This window comes from Aythya fuligula, chromosome 8 (assembly GCF_009819795.1).
Source record: "Aythya fuligula isolate bAytFul2 chromosome 8, bAytFul2.pri, whole genome shotgun sequence".
NCBI lineage: Eukaryota > Metazoa > Chordata > Aves > Anseriformes > Anatidae > Aythya > Aythya fuligula.
This window is the reverse complement of record NC_045566.1, coordinates 6519479-6533740: the sequence shown is the minus strand read 5'-3', so window position 1 is coordinate 6533740 and position 14262 is coordinate 6519479. Positions and strand designations below refer to the sequence as shown.

The window sequence follows — 14262 nt, the reverse complement described above, 5'->3', positions numbered from 1 at the left end:
GACGGGGAGCCGGGCGCTGCCTCCCCCCCGCCGCCCTGCTCCCGGCTTCGGGGGGCCGCGGGGTTTCGCCACTGGGGTTTTGGGGGTGCTTTCAGCCGGAGCCCGTTGGGTCCAAGTGCGCCTGTTTCTGTGAGCGCTTGAACAAAACGCCGCTTCTGGCTGCTCTGCTGCTTTCTCGTCGCACGATAAAGTCAAAAAAATAGTTCTTTGGGCGGATTATTGGCTTACGGGGTTTTGAGAGCTGTCAGAGAAATGGTTTCTGTAAGGGTATTTTCTTCAGTGTTGCAAACAGAAACGTGGATATCTGTCACGCAGAACCACGCAAATAGATCTACGGCCTTTTTTTTCTTTTTTTTTTTTTTTTTTTTTTGTTTTTTACTTTTGTCTGGAATGATGCATGTTTTTTGAGGCTCTGTTGATGTTTTTACGCAACTTCGGATTTTTCATGCGGACCAAAACGTGCTCGGTCTGCTCCTGGGGTGTTTGAGTTCAGAAAGTTAGGCTGTTTTCTTCATAGTCTCAAACAGACCTAGGATAGATGTGGGGAAATGTGCTGAAACCTGGGGAGTTGGTGTGCTGGGTGAGCCGGATCCGCAAAGGGCAAGGAATTAATGCGAGGTGAAGCGCTGCCAGGTGCTCTCTGTTCCGATTTAGCCCTGCTAACTTTATTTTTGCCTAAATGCCCTACTGTGTTGTCAGTCTCTAGAATGGAAGTGTTTGTGAAACAAATAAAAATAGAAACTTGTGAGAAATAACTCTGGTCAAGGAGCTGTGGAAGAAGTGAGCCATAAGTATGTAGAAATGAGTGAAGTGATCCCAGCCATCCAGAGGGCTGACGCTCAGTCATACTGTGTTCAAGTGAAACAAGAATGGGAAGGAAACATTTCAGACGTACTTGTAATCTGTTTTTTTTTTTTTTTTTTCTGAAATTTGAAATTGAATTCTGTTCTGCTTGCTGTGTTTTTCCATGTTCTTATACTGAAAGTTAGATATGCTCAGTTCTTCTAGTGCTACTTTTGTATGTTGTCCTTGAGCAGCAGCAGGTGTGACAGTGCTGGCAGTGTCCTTCTGTACACCCTGCAGCGTTTTGCCCTGTACTTGTCCCAAGACTACAGGTGTGGTACTGCCAGGTCGGTGGCAGCACATCGGTTGCCCTCCACTCATAAGGGATAAGGGGAAGGGTGTGCGTGGTGTAAGATGTGTTGTGGCTTGGGTTTCTTGTTTGCCTGGGCGGAGGTGGGTGATAACTTATCTCAAATTTTCGTTTGTTCCTCATCAGAATTTATGTCAACCAGTGGTCCCTCCCATTCAAGCAGGGAGTGCTTCTGGTCTTCTTGTTTAGCATAAATGTGCAGCTTTCCTCTTCTGTCTTTCAAGTCACAGCCCAGTGCTACATGCACTTTTTGGCTCCAGAGTTCTCCCCTGTGAAAACCTCTCAAAGATAATTTGTGTCTCTTGGGATGACAGTAACGTAGCTTTTTTTTTTTTTGAGCTGAATGTATTCTTGTGTTCTAGTGGTGCTTTTGTAGTGTTAGGATCCTGTTCATAGGAGTCATGTCCACCCTGAGATGGATGGGTGAGCTGTTTTTTTCTTTCTTTCCTTTTTTTTCCCCTTTCTTTTTGTCTTCTCCTGTTAGCTCAAACTTTCACACTCATTCTTGCCTTAGAACCCATGTCCTGAGATGTACTTTTCCCCGTTGTCATTCCAGTGCTGCTAGAGCATCTTGGTAAGTGTCTGAAAGTGGCAGCTGAAGAGGCTATTGAGAACTGCATGAAAGACAACTCCAACTTGATTTTTAAAATAAGTAAATATATCAAAATACGGAGCTGAAACTTGCATATTCTACAAATAAGATGTCTTCTGTGCTTTCTGACGAGATAATGACAGAAATAATCCACGTTAGAGAGTGTTGAAAGATTTGCAGGCTACAAAGGCTTTCCTACCCACACTTAAGAAAATCCTTGAGGTACTGACACAGGCTGTTGAGGGCTCTTCCTGATTTGCTAGTGAATTCTCGGAAGAGACAAAGGACCTGAAATGACTGCCACTAAGAAGCATGCCATTTCTTAAAAAAACAAAAAACAAACAAAAAACACAAATATATTTCTATAGCTTGATGTCTCCATAATTTGAACAAGAAATTTACCTTGTAGGTAGCAAATAATAAGGTAAGAAAAGCATATTCTAAGAAATGGATCTGGGATGGTTACTGTGAAGGGTGATACAGTGGCTTAAATGTTACGAGTTGGTGCTGCTGCTGGAAGCAGTCCTGCCGTGTCCTAGCAGAGGGGAAGAGACAGCGCAGCAGGAATTTGGAACTGGAGTCAGAACGGGCCCAAATTAAAACTGCTTTTCCTGCTGCCCTCCCTTTCCTAGTGTAGTTTTAACCTGTGTTAGTTTCCATACTGAGTTAACTCTGTGACAGGGCAAACCTTTGTGCTTACTCCAAAGAGCAGAGTAAAAGGGGAGTAAACAGCAGGGGAACCGATGTGCTTCTGGTGCAAAGTGCTGGTGGAACGGTGCTGCTAGCAGTTCCCTTGGCCTCCTGTTAACCACCATTTTGGGTGATGAGCTTCAAAGCTGTAAAAACGAATAAAAGACAGAACAAAACTTTCTTATGAATTTCTCGTAAGTACATGTAAATGATGTTGTTTCTCACTGGCTTTCAAACCCCGTTTCTACTAAGTCAAGAATACTTAGGTAAAACTGAGAATAGTGTTTTTTAGATTAGGAATATATTGAATATAGGCGTTTACAGTGCTGGTGGGAGGGCATAGTTAGCTGACATGCAGCACTTTACCAAATTTTGCTATAAAAAAAAAAAAGTTATGATACTGATTAAGCACAGTAGTGCATTTGTATTTCCTACATCCAGAATATGAAGTAGGTAAATTACTGGGATTCTAGGGTATATGTAATATTTGTCACAAGTATTTTCAACTTCTGCTTTAAAGCCAGTTTTGTATCTGTATGTAAATACTCCTGTTTTTTGAACTCTTTCTATTGACCCATAAGATAGGGTAGTATCTATAGCCTCATAAAGTCTTTGCTAACCATTTTCTGTTTTGCAAAGCAGATTTTTTTTTTTTTTTAAAGCACGATATTCTGACTACTTGGAAGGCTCATAGGCCTCCCAGAGCTCTTACAAGTTTGTTTTTGAACTCAAGACGGGTATATTGTGAGCTTTTAATAGAGCTTAAAAATCTAACAGAGATAAAAATGTGGTTGTTGTGGTCACAACTGAAATACACGACGGTACCGTTGTTGAGTGGCTTACTAGCTACCTTGTCCTGTCTTCCGTTCTGTTGGTGTTGTCAGTGTCCTCTGCAAAGTCAGCCATGCTATAGGCAGGGCAGACGTCTCTGGTGGGGTGTTGAGAGGGAGCTGAGAACACTTGCTTCTCTAAACTGACTTTCACAAACTTGTTTGTTGGACTTGGGATCCTAATTAAATGAAGAATATAGCAAAAATACAAAGATAAGAAAGCCTGCTCTGGACAGCTTTCTCTTTCCTTCCCCCAGTAAAACTATTCTGGAAAGACAAAGCCTGTCAAGTCTTTGCTGTTGCCTCTGTCTTTTTCCTTGTTTCCCTGCCTTTGTTACAGTTCATCTTCTACAGAGGTCCTTATTGCGGTGTTCTTATTTGAGAAGTACATTAGAATTTTTCTGTTGTGATTCTTCAAAGGGTGATGGCATTTTTGTATCCCATCTTATTTGAAAGAACTAGTTTACATTAGGCTGGCACTACTTCTTGGCATGGACAAATTTTGAATACAAATGTGTTAGTGGTGTGCATGACTTCTAATTTGTAGGACACGGGAACAACATAAAAAATCCCTCAGCACTAGCAGATCTGTAAGGAAAATAAAGCTCATAACTGTGTATCTTTTAATTGTTTTATATTTTGCTATTGCCCTCTAGTTTACCCCCTCCCAAATGGGAATGTCTATGAAGGGAATTACTCTGCAGGACTCCTAGCGTGAGATGTCTTTACTTAATCCCTGGCTAGTGTGCAGACCCATAGTGTGCAGCTAGGATAGCCGTGTGTCATGGGTGTCATGCTGGTCCTGCTGCAGACTGTTAATGGGGTCGGTCGGTGCGCTGCTGGGCCCCACTGGCTCCTTGCTACCTACAAGGGTTAGCATTGGCATGAGCCCTCTGTGGCCTAGTCTTCTAACTTGTGGTATCTCCTGAAGGGGAAATCTCAGAAAATGGATGTGGGGAAACAAGGGGAAGGAATGCCATTTTATTGAGCTATGTTTTCTGCATACTGCTTATCATATATGGGATTTTTCATGGGGAGGAGTGAAATACCAAATGTGTTGCTACGGGAGCCAGCAGGCAGACCAGAAGTTTATAACTTTCCTGCTTCTGCAGGTACCTCATCTGGTAATAAAACTGTAACACAGAGTAGAGCATGCTGGACCATTTGCTGAAATAGTGGTGCAGGCTGCTAGCTGTATGGGTAATTCATTCTTCAGCAAGGGAATGGGGTACGAATTTCTTACAGCTTTAGACTTAATTTCTGTGTATTTTAAACTTGACAAGTTAGGGGGATTGTCCCAACTTTCTTGTTTGGGAGGACTTTCCCTCCTGTCCATTAGAGCTTTTGTTAACTCGGTAACACTGGGTGGTTTTTTGTCTTTTTCTCTTGGAGTAGTCAAAGTGATTGCTTTATTTTCTTCTTTCCTCGTCCACATTTCGAACAATGTTTTAAAATTTGTCCAGAATGGGCTGTCTAGTGCAGGGTGAAGGTTTTGGGTTTTAACACTTGTCTACAGGCTTATTGGTATGTTCATGCAGAACTGTTGTCAAGATCTGGTTGTTAGTCTGTAGCACAGCTTAAGCTATGGCCATGAATAAATACCCCCTAACGTCAGGGTATGGCTCTGTTTCAGGGTATACATGATAATATGCATGCATCTTAACCTCGAGTAAGAGCAAGTCATTCCTCTATTGCATGCAACTCTTCCTGCTTTCGAAGAGCTGTCAATAAAGCTTTTAATTAATAAGACAGCCCATTATCATGCAAAAACAAAAATAAACTATCTGCACTGATAAAGAAGATAATGTCAAACATTTTATGGTAATGTGGAATTTTACAGGTATGAATTGCCTGTCTTCCCCTACGGAAATGTTTTTCCCCCACACTTTGATCTTTACATATTCAGACTTTAGGGGATTCTCAGCAGTCAAAACTGCACAGCTGATGGTTTCTTAAGAGTTTGAAGTGAAAAACATCATATTTTAGGTCAGTGTGAAAACATGTGAGAGTACTGAGGCTAATAAGAAAGCCTAAATACTTCATCCTGTATCTTTCTCTTTTTACCTTTACCTCCTGCCTTGAACTTGCATTGTACAATTTTTCAGGCCAGGAGTGCTTTAATACTTGTTTAGAAGTTTGATTTGCATTTAAAATATTATATAAATAAATGTTAAATACGTTTACATAGAGAGGCTGTGTGAAGTCAGTAGTAATCGATTTCAAGAATTCTCTCCCTTTCTTTCCTTTAATTAGAGATGTGGTTGCCCAGTGGGAGTTTGTTCAGGTCTTTACTCCATTTATCAGTTTAAATGTGGGGAACATGTTATATGCACAAGTGTGCTTTGAATTTTACATTAAAAAGGAAAGTAAATTTGCAAGTAAAAAAACAGAAAAGTAATCATTCTCATGGCAATGATATTTTGCCCTTGTTGGTATTTATGCAACGAAATGTAATAAATCAAACCCAGTGCAGAGGACGCAAATCACTGCAGCTGTAAAGGAACAAGGGCAGCCAGGAGTAACCAGTTCAAATTTTTGCAGTTTAAAGGCTATCCTGTATTTAAGAAGAGGTTTATTTTGTACAGTCCTTCACCAAGATGGTCTGAGATGAGCTATGTTGTAATTGGCAAAGCTTCTGTTTGAGGAGTGAGAAGTCCAGTCGTGCACTTGGCTATGGTTTTGTCCATCCTTAATTGAAATCTCTGAATACGGAAACACAAGGCAGTCTGCAGAAAACTAAATTCTCTTTTATATTTTCTGAAGAAACTTTAATTAGTGTCATTTTAGGAGATTTTTTTTTTCCAATTATAAGTCATGAAATGCTCTGCTGTGTGCTGACTATACCCACATTGAAAATGTGCAGCAATTTGCAGTTACTGATTTAGCTGCAAATAGAAGACAAATCTGCTCAGCTGTTTGCCTGTGTTTATACATTGCAGGCAAGGCAACATTTTATCAGCCACTTGGCAGTCAAAACCATATTGCTGTTATATTTTTTCCCCCAAAAAAACCCTCTAATTATATATTTGATTTTTTATTTGTTTGTTTTTCTCTCCAGGGTGTCGATTCAGCATTTGTTCCTACTGTTCATGATTTTGATAAGAAACTTACGGAGTCAGATGCTTACTTACAGATCTTGATAGACCAATTGAAGGTAAGTTACGGTGCATTTGCTGTATTGTGAGTGTGGTTGTCAGTGTGGATTTCAAGGTCTGCCTGAAAGGAAGCTCAGCAGGGGGAGAAAGCCATGTTTTATGCTTCGCACGTGTTCTGGTAAATATGGGAGGCAGAGGCCTCATCTGGCTGAGCTGAATGAGAGCTGGAGGAAACATACCTTTACAATATGTCAAGTCTGATGTTAGAATTTTCTCTTTCTTGCTATCTTAGGATGTTACATGAAGTGTTAACTACTTCTGAAATAAACAGTTTTACTAGAATAAGAAAATTAAAAGTTCTAATAGGCTAAAAGCGGAATGAGCTGAAAATAGTATTCGCTGTTTCTGAATCTTGTGATTATTGAATATATATCACAAGACTGAATATATATCTTATATATCACAAGACTGAATCTTGTGATTATTGAAATAGAGTTAGAAAATCAAAATAAATTAAACTGATTTTATAGAATGATTTACAATGGCTGAAATACTTTGTAACAGCATGGAAATGTCAGATTACTGAAGTTTAATTTTTAAACAAATCATCGTCTTGCTCATAGCATTTTAGAATTTATCTTGAAGAAAGTTTTGTCAAGTAATATACAACTGCACTTGCAGACAGTTTCAGACTTTGTTCCAACAGTGACAGAAAAACTGTTCTTTGTCCTTGAGCAAAAACATTCTGTAGAAGTTTTGTATGAATACTGTCCTCTTCCACTTCGTGCGTGCGTTTTAAGTGTTGGTGGGGAGGTGAGGGATGATAAGGTCATATCTCACAGAACTCACCTTGTTGAGAAAAACAAAGTTTTTGCTGCTGGTTAGGACACTTTTTCCCATGACTAAGCAGGTTAAAATTGCTCATGGGATTGCTTCAGTTCTGCTGGTTTGGATTTTTCTCCCCTCTGATACAATGGACAAGTACCGTATGTGGGATATTCAGCAAAAATTCAGATGCAGGGGAGGGTGGAGGAGGGAAGAGCACAACAGAAATGGAGGGGGGCAAAGAGGTGCAAGCAAAATTCAAAGCTAAACTGCAAAGACTTGATTTGGGAATTAGCTTTAACTCCTTTTTCAAGGCCACCTAGCAGGAATATACAACAGGAGCATGCCTCACTGAAGGAAGGTATTTAAATCTAATGCCTTTAAATTTTATTTCAGAACAACTGGGGGGAGGGAGTATAGGAATTGAATTAATAATGTAAGAAAAGCAAATCTGAGGATGTTCAGAGACCATGGGGAGAGAAAAGAAGTAGAAATGAGCCCTCAAGAGAAAGGGGAGCAAAGAAGCGACTAAGTCATAGGCAGGCAATTGAGAGAAGAACTCGTTTACCACTCAAAAGTGCAGCCTCGTTTCTGAGCAAGGGTGGATACGATGATCTTCTGAGCATTACCGTTGATCATATTTTTTCCTTGAACAGCTTAATGGTTATTGGTTATTTGTATGTTCACCTTAGCACACTCCCAAAAGCAATTTTAAGCTGTTTCAGCTCAGTCTGTATTAAATACACATGCAAGCTTTCAAGTAAGGATTTGCTTCATTTTATTTAGCTGCTTCTAGTATTCCACTTCTAATAAAATAAATTAAGTTAATGCTGTGGAATCATTTTGAAAAGAAGGGCTTACAAATCTGAGATGATTTGAATCACATACCTGAGTTAGAAGGTTCCTGGAAGTGTTGATAAGGATTGAAGCTGTTTTGGTGAGCACATTGTAAGTCACAAAGATCTTTGCAGAAATAAAAGAAAGGCAGTTCAATGTGTTCTGATGAGTGTCACCTTTGTCACTTAACTTTACTTTTTTGTTGAAACCGTGGTAGAACTGTGAGAGCTTGCGCTGTGTGGGACTAGCCTCAGGAGCTGGGACTTTGTCTCTTGCAAAATGTGATGATGTAAGAAATGAGTTACAAGCTTGTTACGTTATAAATGCTGTATGAAACAGTAAGCAAAAACTGCTTGGAGTCATAAAAGCAAGATCTTACAACTATTAAATGTGTTTTGTTTTGAAATTTCAGTGATTCTGGCTAATAGTGTATGGCAATAAAACAGTATTTTCACAAGAATCTCTTGTTTTCAGGGCTTTGATGAAAAGCTACAGAACTGCAAAGATGACGAACAGAGAAAAGCAAGTACATTTTGTCTTAAATATTGCTTATTTTGCTTTCACTTTTGTTTTTTTTATTTTTTTTTTTTTTTTTTTTTTTGCATCACTGGACTAGATACCTAAATATTCTTGTCTATTTTCAGATTCCTCAAGTTGTCAAAATCATTAAAAGCAATTTGAATAGCATAACATTATAACCTGTGTTGTGAATAGGTGGCAAACTGAATTTTTTTAGTAATACTGGGTGTCATGCTTATAACATTTAAAAAAGTATATATATATTATTCTGTAGGAAACAATTTCTCCTCTGTTGTCCAACTGTAAAACATTTTAACTTAAGATTTAAAAAAATCACAAATTTATTTTTAACCCTTTTCAAGGATTAACGTTGAATGTGTTTGTAGGAATAGCAAACCTGTTCTAAGGTTTCCTAGCACCAGGAATCGTATATTTCATATGTCTGCATCCTGTCTAGTTCTGTGACTAGCATGCTACCTGTTGGAAGTCTGAGAATACCAGATTTAATTTACCTTAGGTGAGGATGCCCAAAAATTTAATTTGCTACCTGGAGAGCATAACCTTTTTAGCAAGGTTGTAATTCACTTAACTGCTCATTGTGTGTGTGTATTTATTTTTTTGGAATCCCCTCCCATTTCAAAATCAAGTCTGTACATCAGAATTCAACCATTGTGCTTAAGAAAGGTTAGCACATACCTTTGGTAGTGTGGGTTTGGCATAAAGTTGCATGCTAGTTTTTGCACATTTTATACACACATCTGTGTGGTGTAGAGGAAGGATTTCTTTTTAAAGGAGTTATTGCTGGTGAGTTTTTTTTTTTTTTTTCCAGTAAATGTAGTAATTTTAATATCATAAAGAAGCAGTATTTTATCCTAGTTATTCCTCCCCCATTTTGCTTGTGGAAAACAAGCTGATTTTTCTCTTGTTGTTTGGTTTACTTTTTTAAAAGCTTGGTCCTTTCTGGAACTAGTTTACTTTAAAACAGCTGTGATCTTTCATGTGTTATGCATCTTGCTTGACACATTATTGTGGCATCTGAGGGACTTTACAACCAGAGGTCTTTCTGGATTTCTGTAGTATGCACAGCCTCGAAGAACAACTTTGAAGTACAGGCGTTCTCTGTGTGTGTTTAATCCTTAGACAACTGATCAAAAGAGCACGATCTAAAACGTCTGTATTTTTCCTTCCATCCTTCTTACTGGGAAGAATTCTCCTACAATTTTGACCTCTCTCCAGATGCTACTTTGCAGATCAGGCAGGTTTTTTTGTTTTGGTTTGTTTTTTCCCTGTGACAGTGTGCCTAATCTGTAGAGACTTCCTGCATGAAGTGCTGATTTCTTTCTTTGTCTCTGCAAGGTGTCTATGGAACAGAAAGGTTGACTTTGTAGAAGGGGAGAGGCTGATTTCGAAGAGGTCAGCTTCCCTGCGTTTTAAATCTTTCAGTGTTGCTATTACTGTAGATTCCACTTACTCTCTGTTAAAAATGAAAGAGACCTGGCAGAGCACTTCTATGATCATGTCTCTTCCTGAACTGAGGCAGCTAAGAGGCTTTTTGCTACCATATTTAGCAGTTTTTCTGTTTGTTTATGTAAACATGGTTCAGCTCTCAGGCTGACTGCTGGTCTAACCTGCAGGATACTGCCATCCAACCCATAATCTTTTCATCTGAGGAAACAAGATTTGGTATTATTTGTGTGGTGTGCGTTTCCCAAGTAGCGGTGTGCTGTTTGCTGTAGCTGTTCGTGGCCAGGCATTGAAAACCTGAGCTCTTGTTTTTGCGAGAGCACTGGACAGAACATGAGACATATTTTGTCTTTTGAAGATGATGATACAGGATGGGGTATGGGTGTTTGAGATGCATCAGGTTCTCTTGGATATTTTCTTTCTCAGACATGGCAATCTGTTGGACTTTGGAAGAAGATGTAGACTTGAGGAATTGTGAAGACTTTGAGAAAATTGTGGTAGAAATGTAGCCAGATCAAGCTCTTTGACTCACACTGAGTAGGTTTTGTGAAGTAAATCCAAGGCTGAACTTAGGGATTTAGGTTGCACTTCCCCAATTCTGCCCGTGAGTCAGCCACTTCTTTTTGTTAGACAGGCTGATCCATCTCTGTAGCCACGTGGTTATTGAATTAGGCAAAAATCTTGATCAAAGAAATAAAATTAGCTTTCTATTGGACCACCAGGGGCTTCATAAAAAATGAGATGTCAAGGAGGTAGGTGCAAATAGCAGTAAGTAGATGGAGCAGTTTCAGTGGCAGCCTGCAATTAGATTAGATCCAGCTTGTGGCTGCGTTCTGCAAATGTAAATTGATTTGGAAGAAGATTGTTTTCCTTATCCTTTTTTGCAAGGGACACAGATATAGAAAATAACCCATTTCTGCAGGAAATTGATATTTAATTTGAGAAGGTGTATATTTATTACCTAAAACTAGGGAAACTGTCTTATTTATATTTTGTCTTAATTGGTATTCAAAGAACAGGGATGTTGAAGAGAAAGTTGAGGTACCTCGTAGTAGCAAATGGTTTTCTTTGCTTTTATTTTTATTGTCTTTCTTTTTTTTTCTATCTTCAACATACGCCTTCTTTTACCTGTTTATGATTTTACTTCCAGTTTAGTATTTTCCAAATGATCTATGTTTAATGCAAGTTTAATCAAATGAGAGCCTAAGCACAGCCTTTGCAGCACAGTGGCCGTGCTCATACCCAGCAGTGTGGTTCTGTACGGCCACGGAGAAGAGGTATGAGCGTTCTGCAGATGTCTCCTCCAAACCAACTGCAATTTTATGGCTGCTTGCTTCACCAGTCTGGAATAACACTTTGCTCATGGAAATACAGAGACTTCCAAATCAGTGTTTGCTTAGCCCTAAAGAATAGGGCTGGTGCCCTTTAAAAGGGTCTTCATAGGGACTGAGCTTGTCTGCCTTCCCTGCATTGTTCTCATAATTGTGTGCACATAGCAAGAAGACAATGCTCTGACTCCACATGCTGTGTTCTTGCAGTGTAGCTCTTGGGCACAAATGTGGAAAAAGAAATTGGGTTAATGCATAATGCTACTATTTAGGTTGGACTCCTCATAAAAACTTCATTTCGGTAGTGGAAAAAAATTATGATTGCATAATTTGTGGGTAGGCCTTGGTAAGCAGATGACCTGAGTTTTATCCCACCTTGCATCTTCTGTGTGACCTCAGAGAAGTTACCATGTTTGTACCTGTGTGTAAAAATAGCAATGTCTTCGTTAGTTTGTTATTGGGGAGATTACAGATGGACTGGGGGAAAACAGCATCACCAAATTATATGGCATGGCCTGTCATTGCTTTCAGACTTTCAAATCTGTGAAGGGAATGAGATACTATGTTACCTGGTGTGAAAATATTGGGACTTACTGGAAAAAGCAGGTAAAGAATAATCAAAGCTGCTGATGTCTGCCTACAGTTGGCTATAAAGCCTTGAGGCTGAATGGTTCATTTCAGCAGTTCAGTCTTTCAGCTGACAAGAGCTGTGTGTTTGGGTACGTCACCCATTCTATTTTGTCACTCCAAGGCTCGAAACTTCACTGAACTGTTGTCATTATATTTCAGATGCTTTTTTTCAGTACATGTTCATAAAGTTTGGCCTGGGAGATGGTAGAGACATGAAAAATAATAATAAAGGAATTTGTAGCTGTTGTCTTGTTCTTCTGCTTGATGCAGTTTCCTAGATCACTATGGTCCAGTGTTCCTGGGGAAAAGGAAAAGGTGGCTATTTGGCCACCTCTTGCCAGTTAATCATAGACTAGGGGTTGAAGGAAATCTACAGCATCCTTATGAATAGTGTATAGAACGGAGTATAACTGATTTTTTCCCCAGGCATTGACTGGGAAGCCATCACTGCATTTTTATCCACATAAACAGAGGCTATGAATGTACAAAAAAAAATAAGATGCATGCTGCTCTCATGGTGTGGAAGTTGGCTTGCAATGCTGTGTGGGGACAAAAAGCTCCTCTACATACTTTGATTACTGGAGAATCATAAAGACTCTGATTCAAGTCACATGAGACATTCATATTAATCAAAACAAAGGGGTCCTGTAATTGAATTAGTACAGGATAGATGCTGAGTCCAATTTAATAATTTTGCCTTCAGCAGATAGGCACAGACATCAACAGGATGCATATGCTTCTCCGATAAGTCATGCCTTTGTGTAAAAAGGCATGCAGATGCCTTTTGCATGCCTGAAGTGTAATTCCACACAGGAAATATTTATGAACAGTGGTTCCAGATAAGGTTAAGCAGGCAGGTTTCCAGGTGCATGAACTGTAGGTTTAGAAAGATCAATAGGCGTGCACTGTTATTTTTCTGTGATACTTTTTAAACTGCTCAACAGTGCTTATTACACTCGAATCATGGTAATGTCAAGTCATATTGGCTGTTGGACTGTGCTACTTTCAGTACACTGCATTAGAGTAGTGTAGTTAGAGGGAATCTTCCTACTGAATTTCATTTTTGTTGCTGATAATGTTATGCAAAGGTGAATGTGTAACGTCATTGCTCCAAAACTCCTAACCTTATTGTCTTCAAGCTTTAATTGTCAGCTTGATCTCTGTCCTTTCAATTACAAAAATGAAAATTATGTCTATATATAGAAATAGTCTTAATCATGTTGGTTGTTTTTTTTTCCTCATTTAATAGTAAAATACAGTATTTGTATAGTGTTTAGGTCAAACTAGATGCTGGAAATTCTTTCTTTAACCACACTGTTTGGATTTTTCTTTTACAGAAAATTGAAAGCCTCAAAGAAACCACCAGTGTAAGTTATTTATTTTTTTTAACTGCTACATAGATTCTGAAAAGTCACCTTGTTTTCTTATGGAAGATTCTAAAGTTTGTTACAGAAAAGTGGAATTTTTTTTAGCTGTACAAGAGGAAGTTGGTATTTATTTGCTTTGTTGAATGATGAAGAATTTTCAAACTTCATAGTCAGAGCTGGAGTAAAAGAACCTTTAATTTCACTAATTCCAGGCAGAAAATGTTTGTGAGCAGTCTGTCTTTTGATCAGATTTCAACTTTACATCTTACATCTTAGTTCCATAGAAATTTGAAACTGAAAGAGCTGATTTTTCTTGAAGTGAAAAAAAGAGGCTATCTTTACCTTTCGGTAAATCCACATTTTTTTTTCCAGTAGAAACTTCTGATAAGAAGGCACTTCTTATCACAGATACACTCTTTAGAAGAGGCACATGATAGGGACCTCTCCTTAATTCTACTAACACTGAAAACCTGCTTCCCCTTCTGATCTTTTAAAACTTTTTATTTGATGTAATTGCCTGCAAGGAGGAGAATGGATGCTTTGCTCAAAGAAGGTTCCTTTCTATCACTCTGTCTGGTTTGTTCCAACCCTTCAGCTCATTATTTTCGGACATTTACTTTGGAATGAGTATTGAGATGTTCTTCTATATCTATGTTATTGGAATGGGGTCTGGTCTTCCTGCCTCCGATTTTCCTCTTGTACTTGCTGCTAGCTGAGTTTGATTGGTGGCCTTCTCATCAGCTTGGCTTATGCAGTTGAAAGCTACTTGTCTGTTCCAGGCCTCTTCCAATCCTTTCCCAGTATTTCTTTGTATCTCATAAGTGATTGGGATGTCCTGTTTCTGTAACTGTTGTGGAAAATGACCACTTTGCCTTGATTTTTTTTCTTTGAGTTCTGATAAGTCAGTATCCTCCTCTCCAGTTAAAGTTTGT

At 38.9% G+C, this 14262-nt stretch overlaps 1 protein-coding gene across 4 annotated transcripts in view; it reads left to right on the top strand.

Moving 5' to 3' along the window:
• Positions 1 to 14262, top strand: part of OSBPL9 (oxysterol binding protein like 9) — a 60645-nt gene that overhangs the window by 27821 nt on the left and 18562 nt on the right. For all 4 annotated transcript variants that reach the window (XM_032192521.1, XM_032192523.1, XM_032192522.1 and 1 more), the window contains 3 exons: positions 6324 to 6419; positions 8497 to 8544; positions 13301 to 13330. In XM_032192521.1, the coding sequence (XP_032048412.1) occupies positions 6324 to 6419; positions 8497 to 8544; positions 13301 to 13330 (174 nt within the window). The remainder of the gene's footprint in view (positions 1 to 6323; positions 6420 to 8496; positions 8545 to 13300; positions 13331 to 14262) is intronic.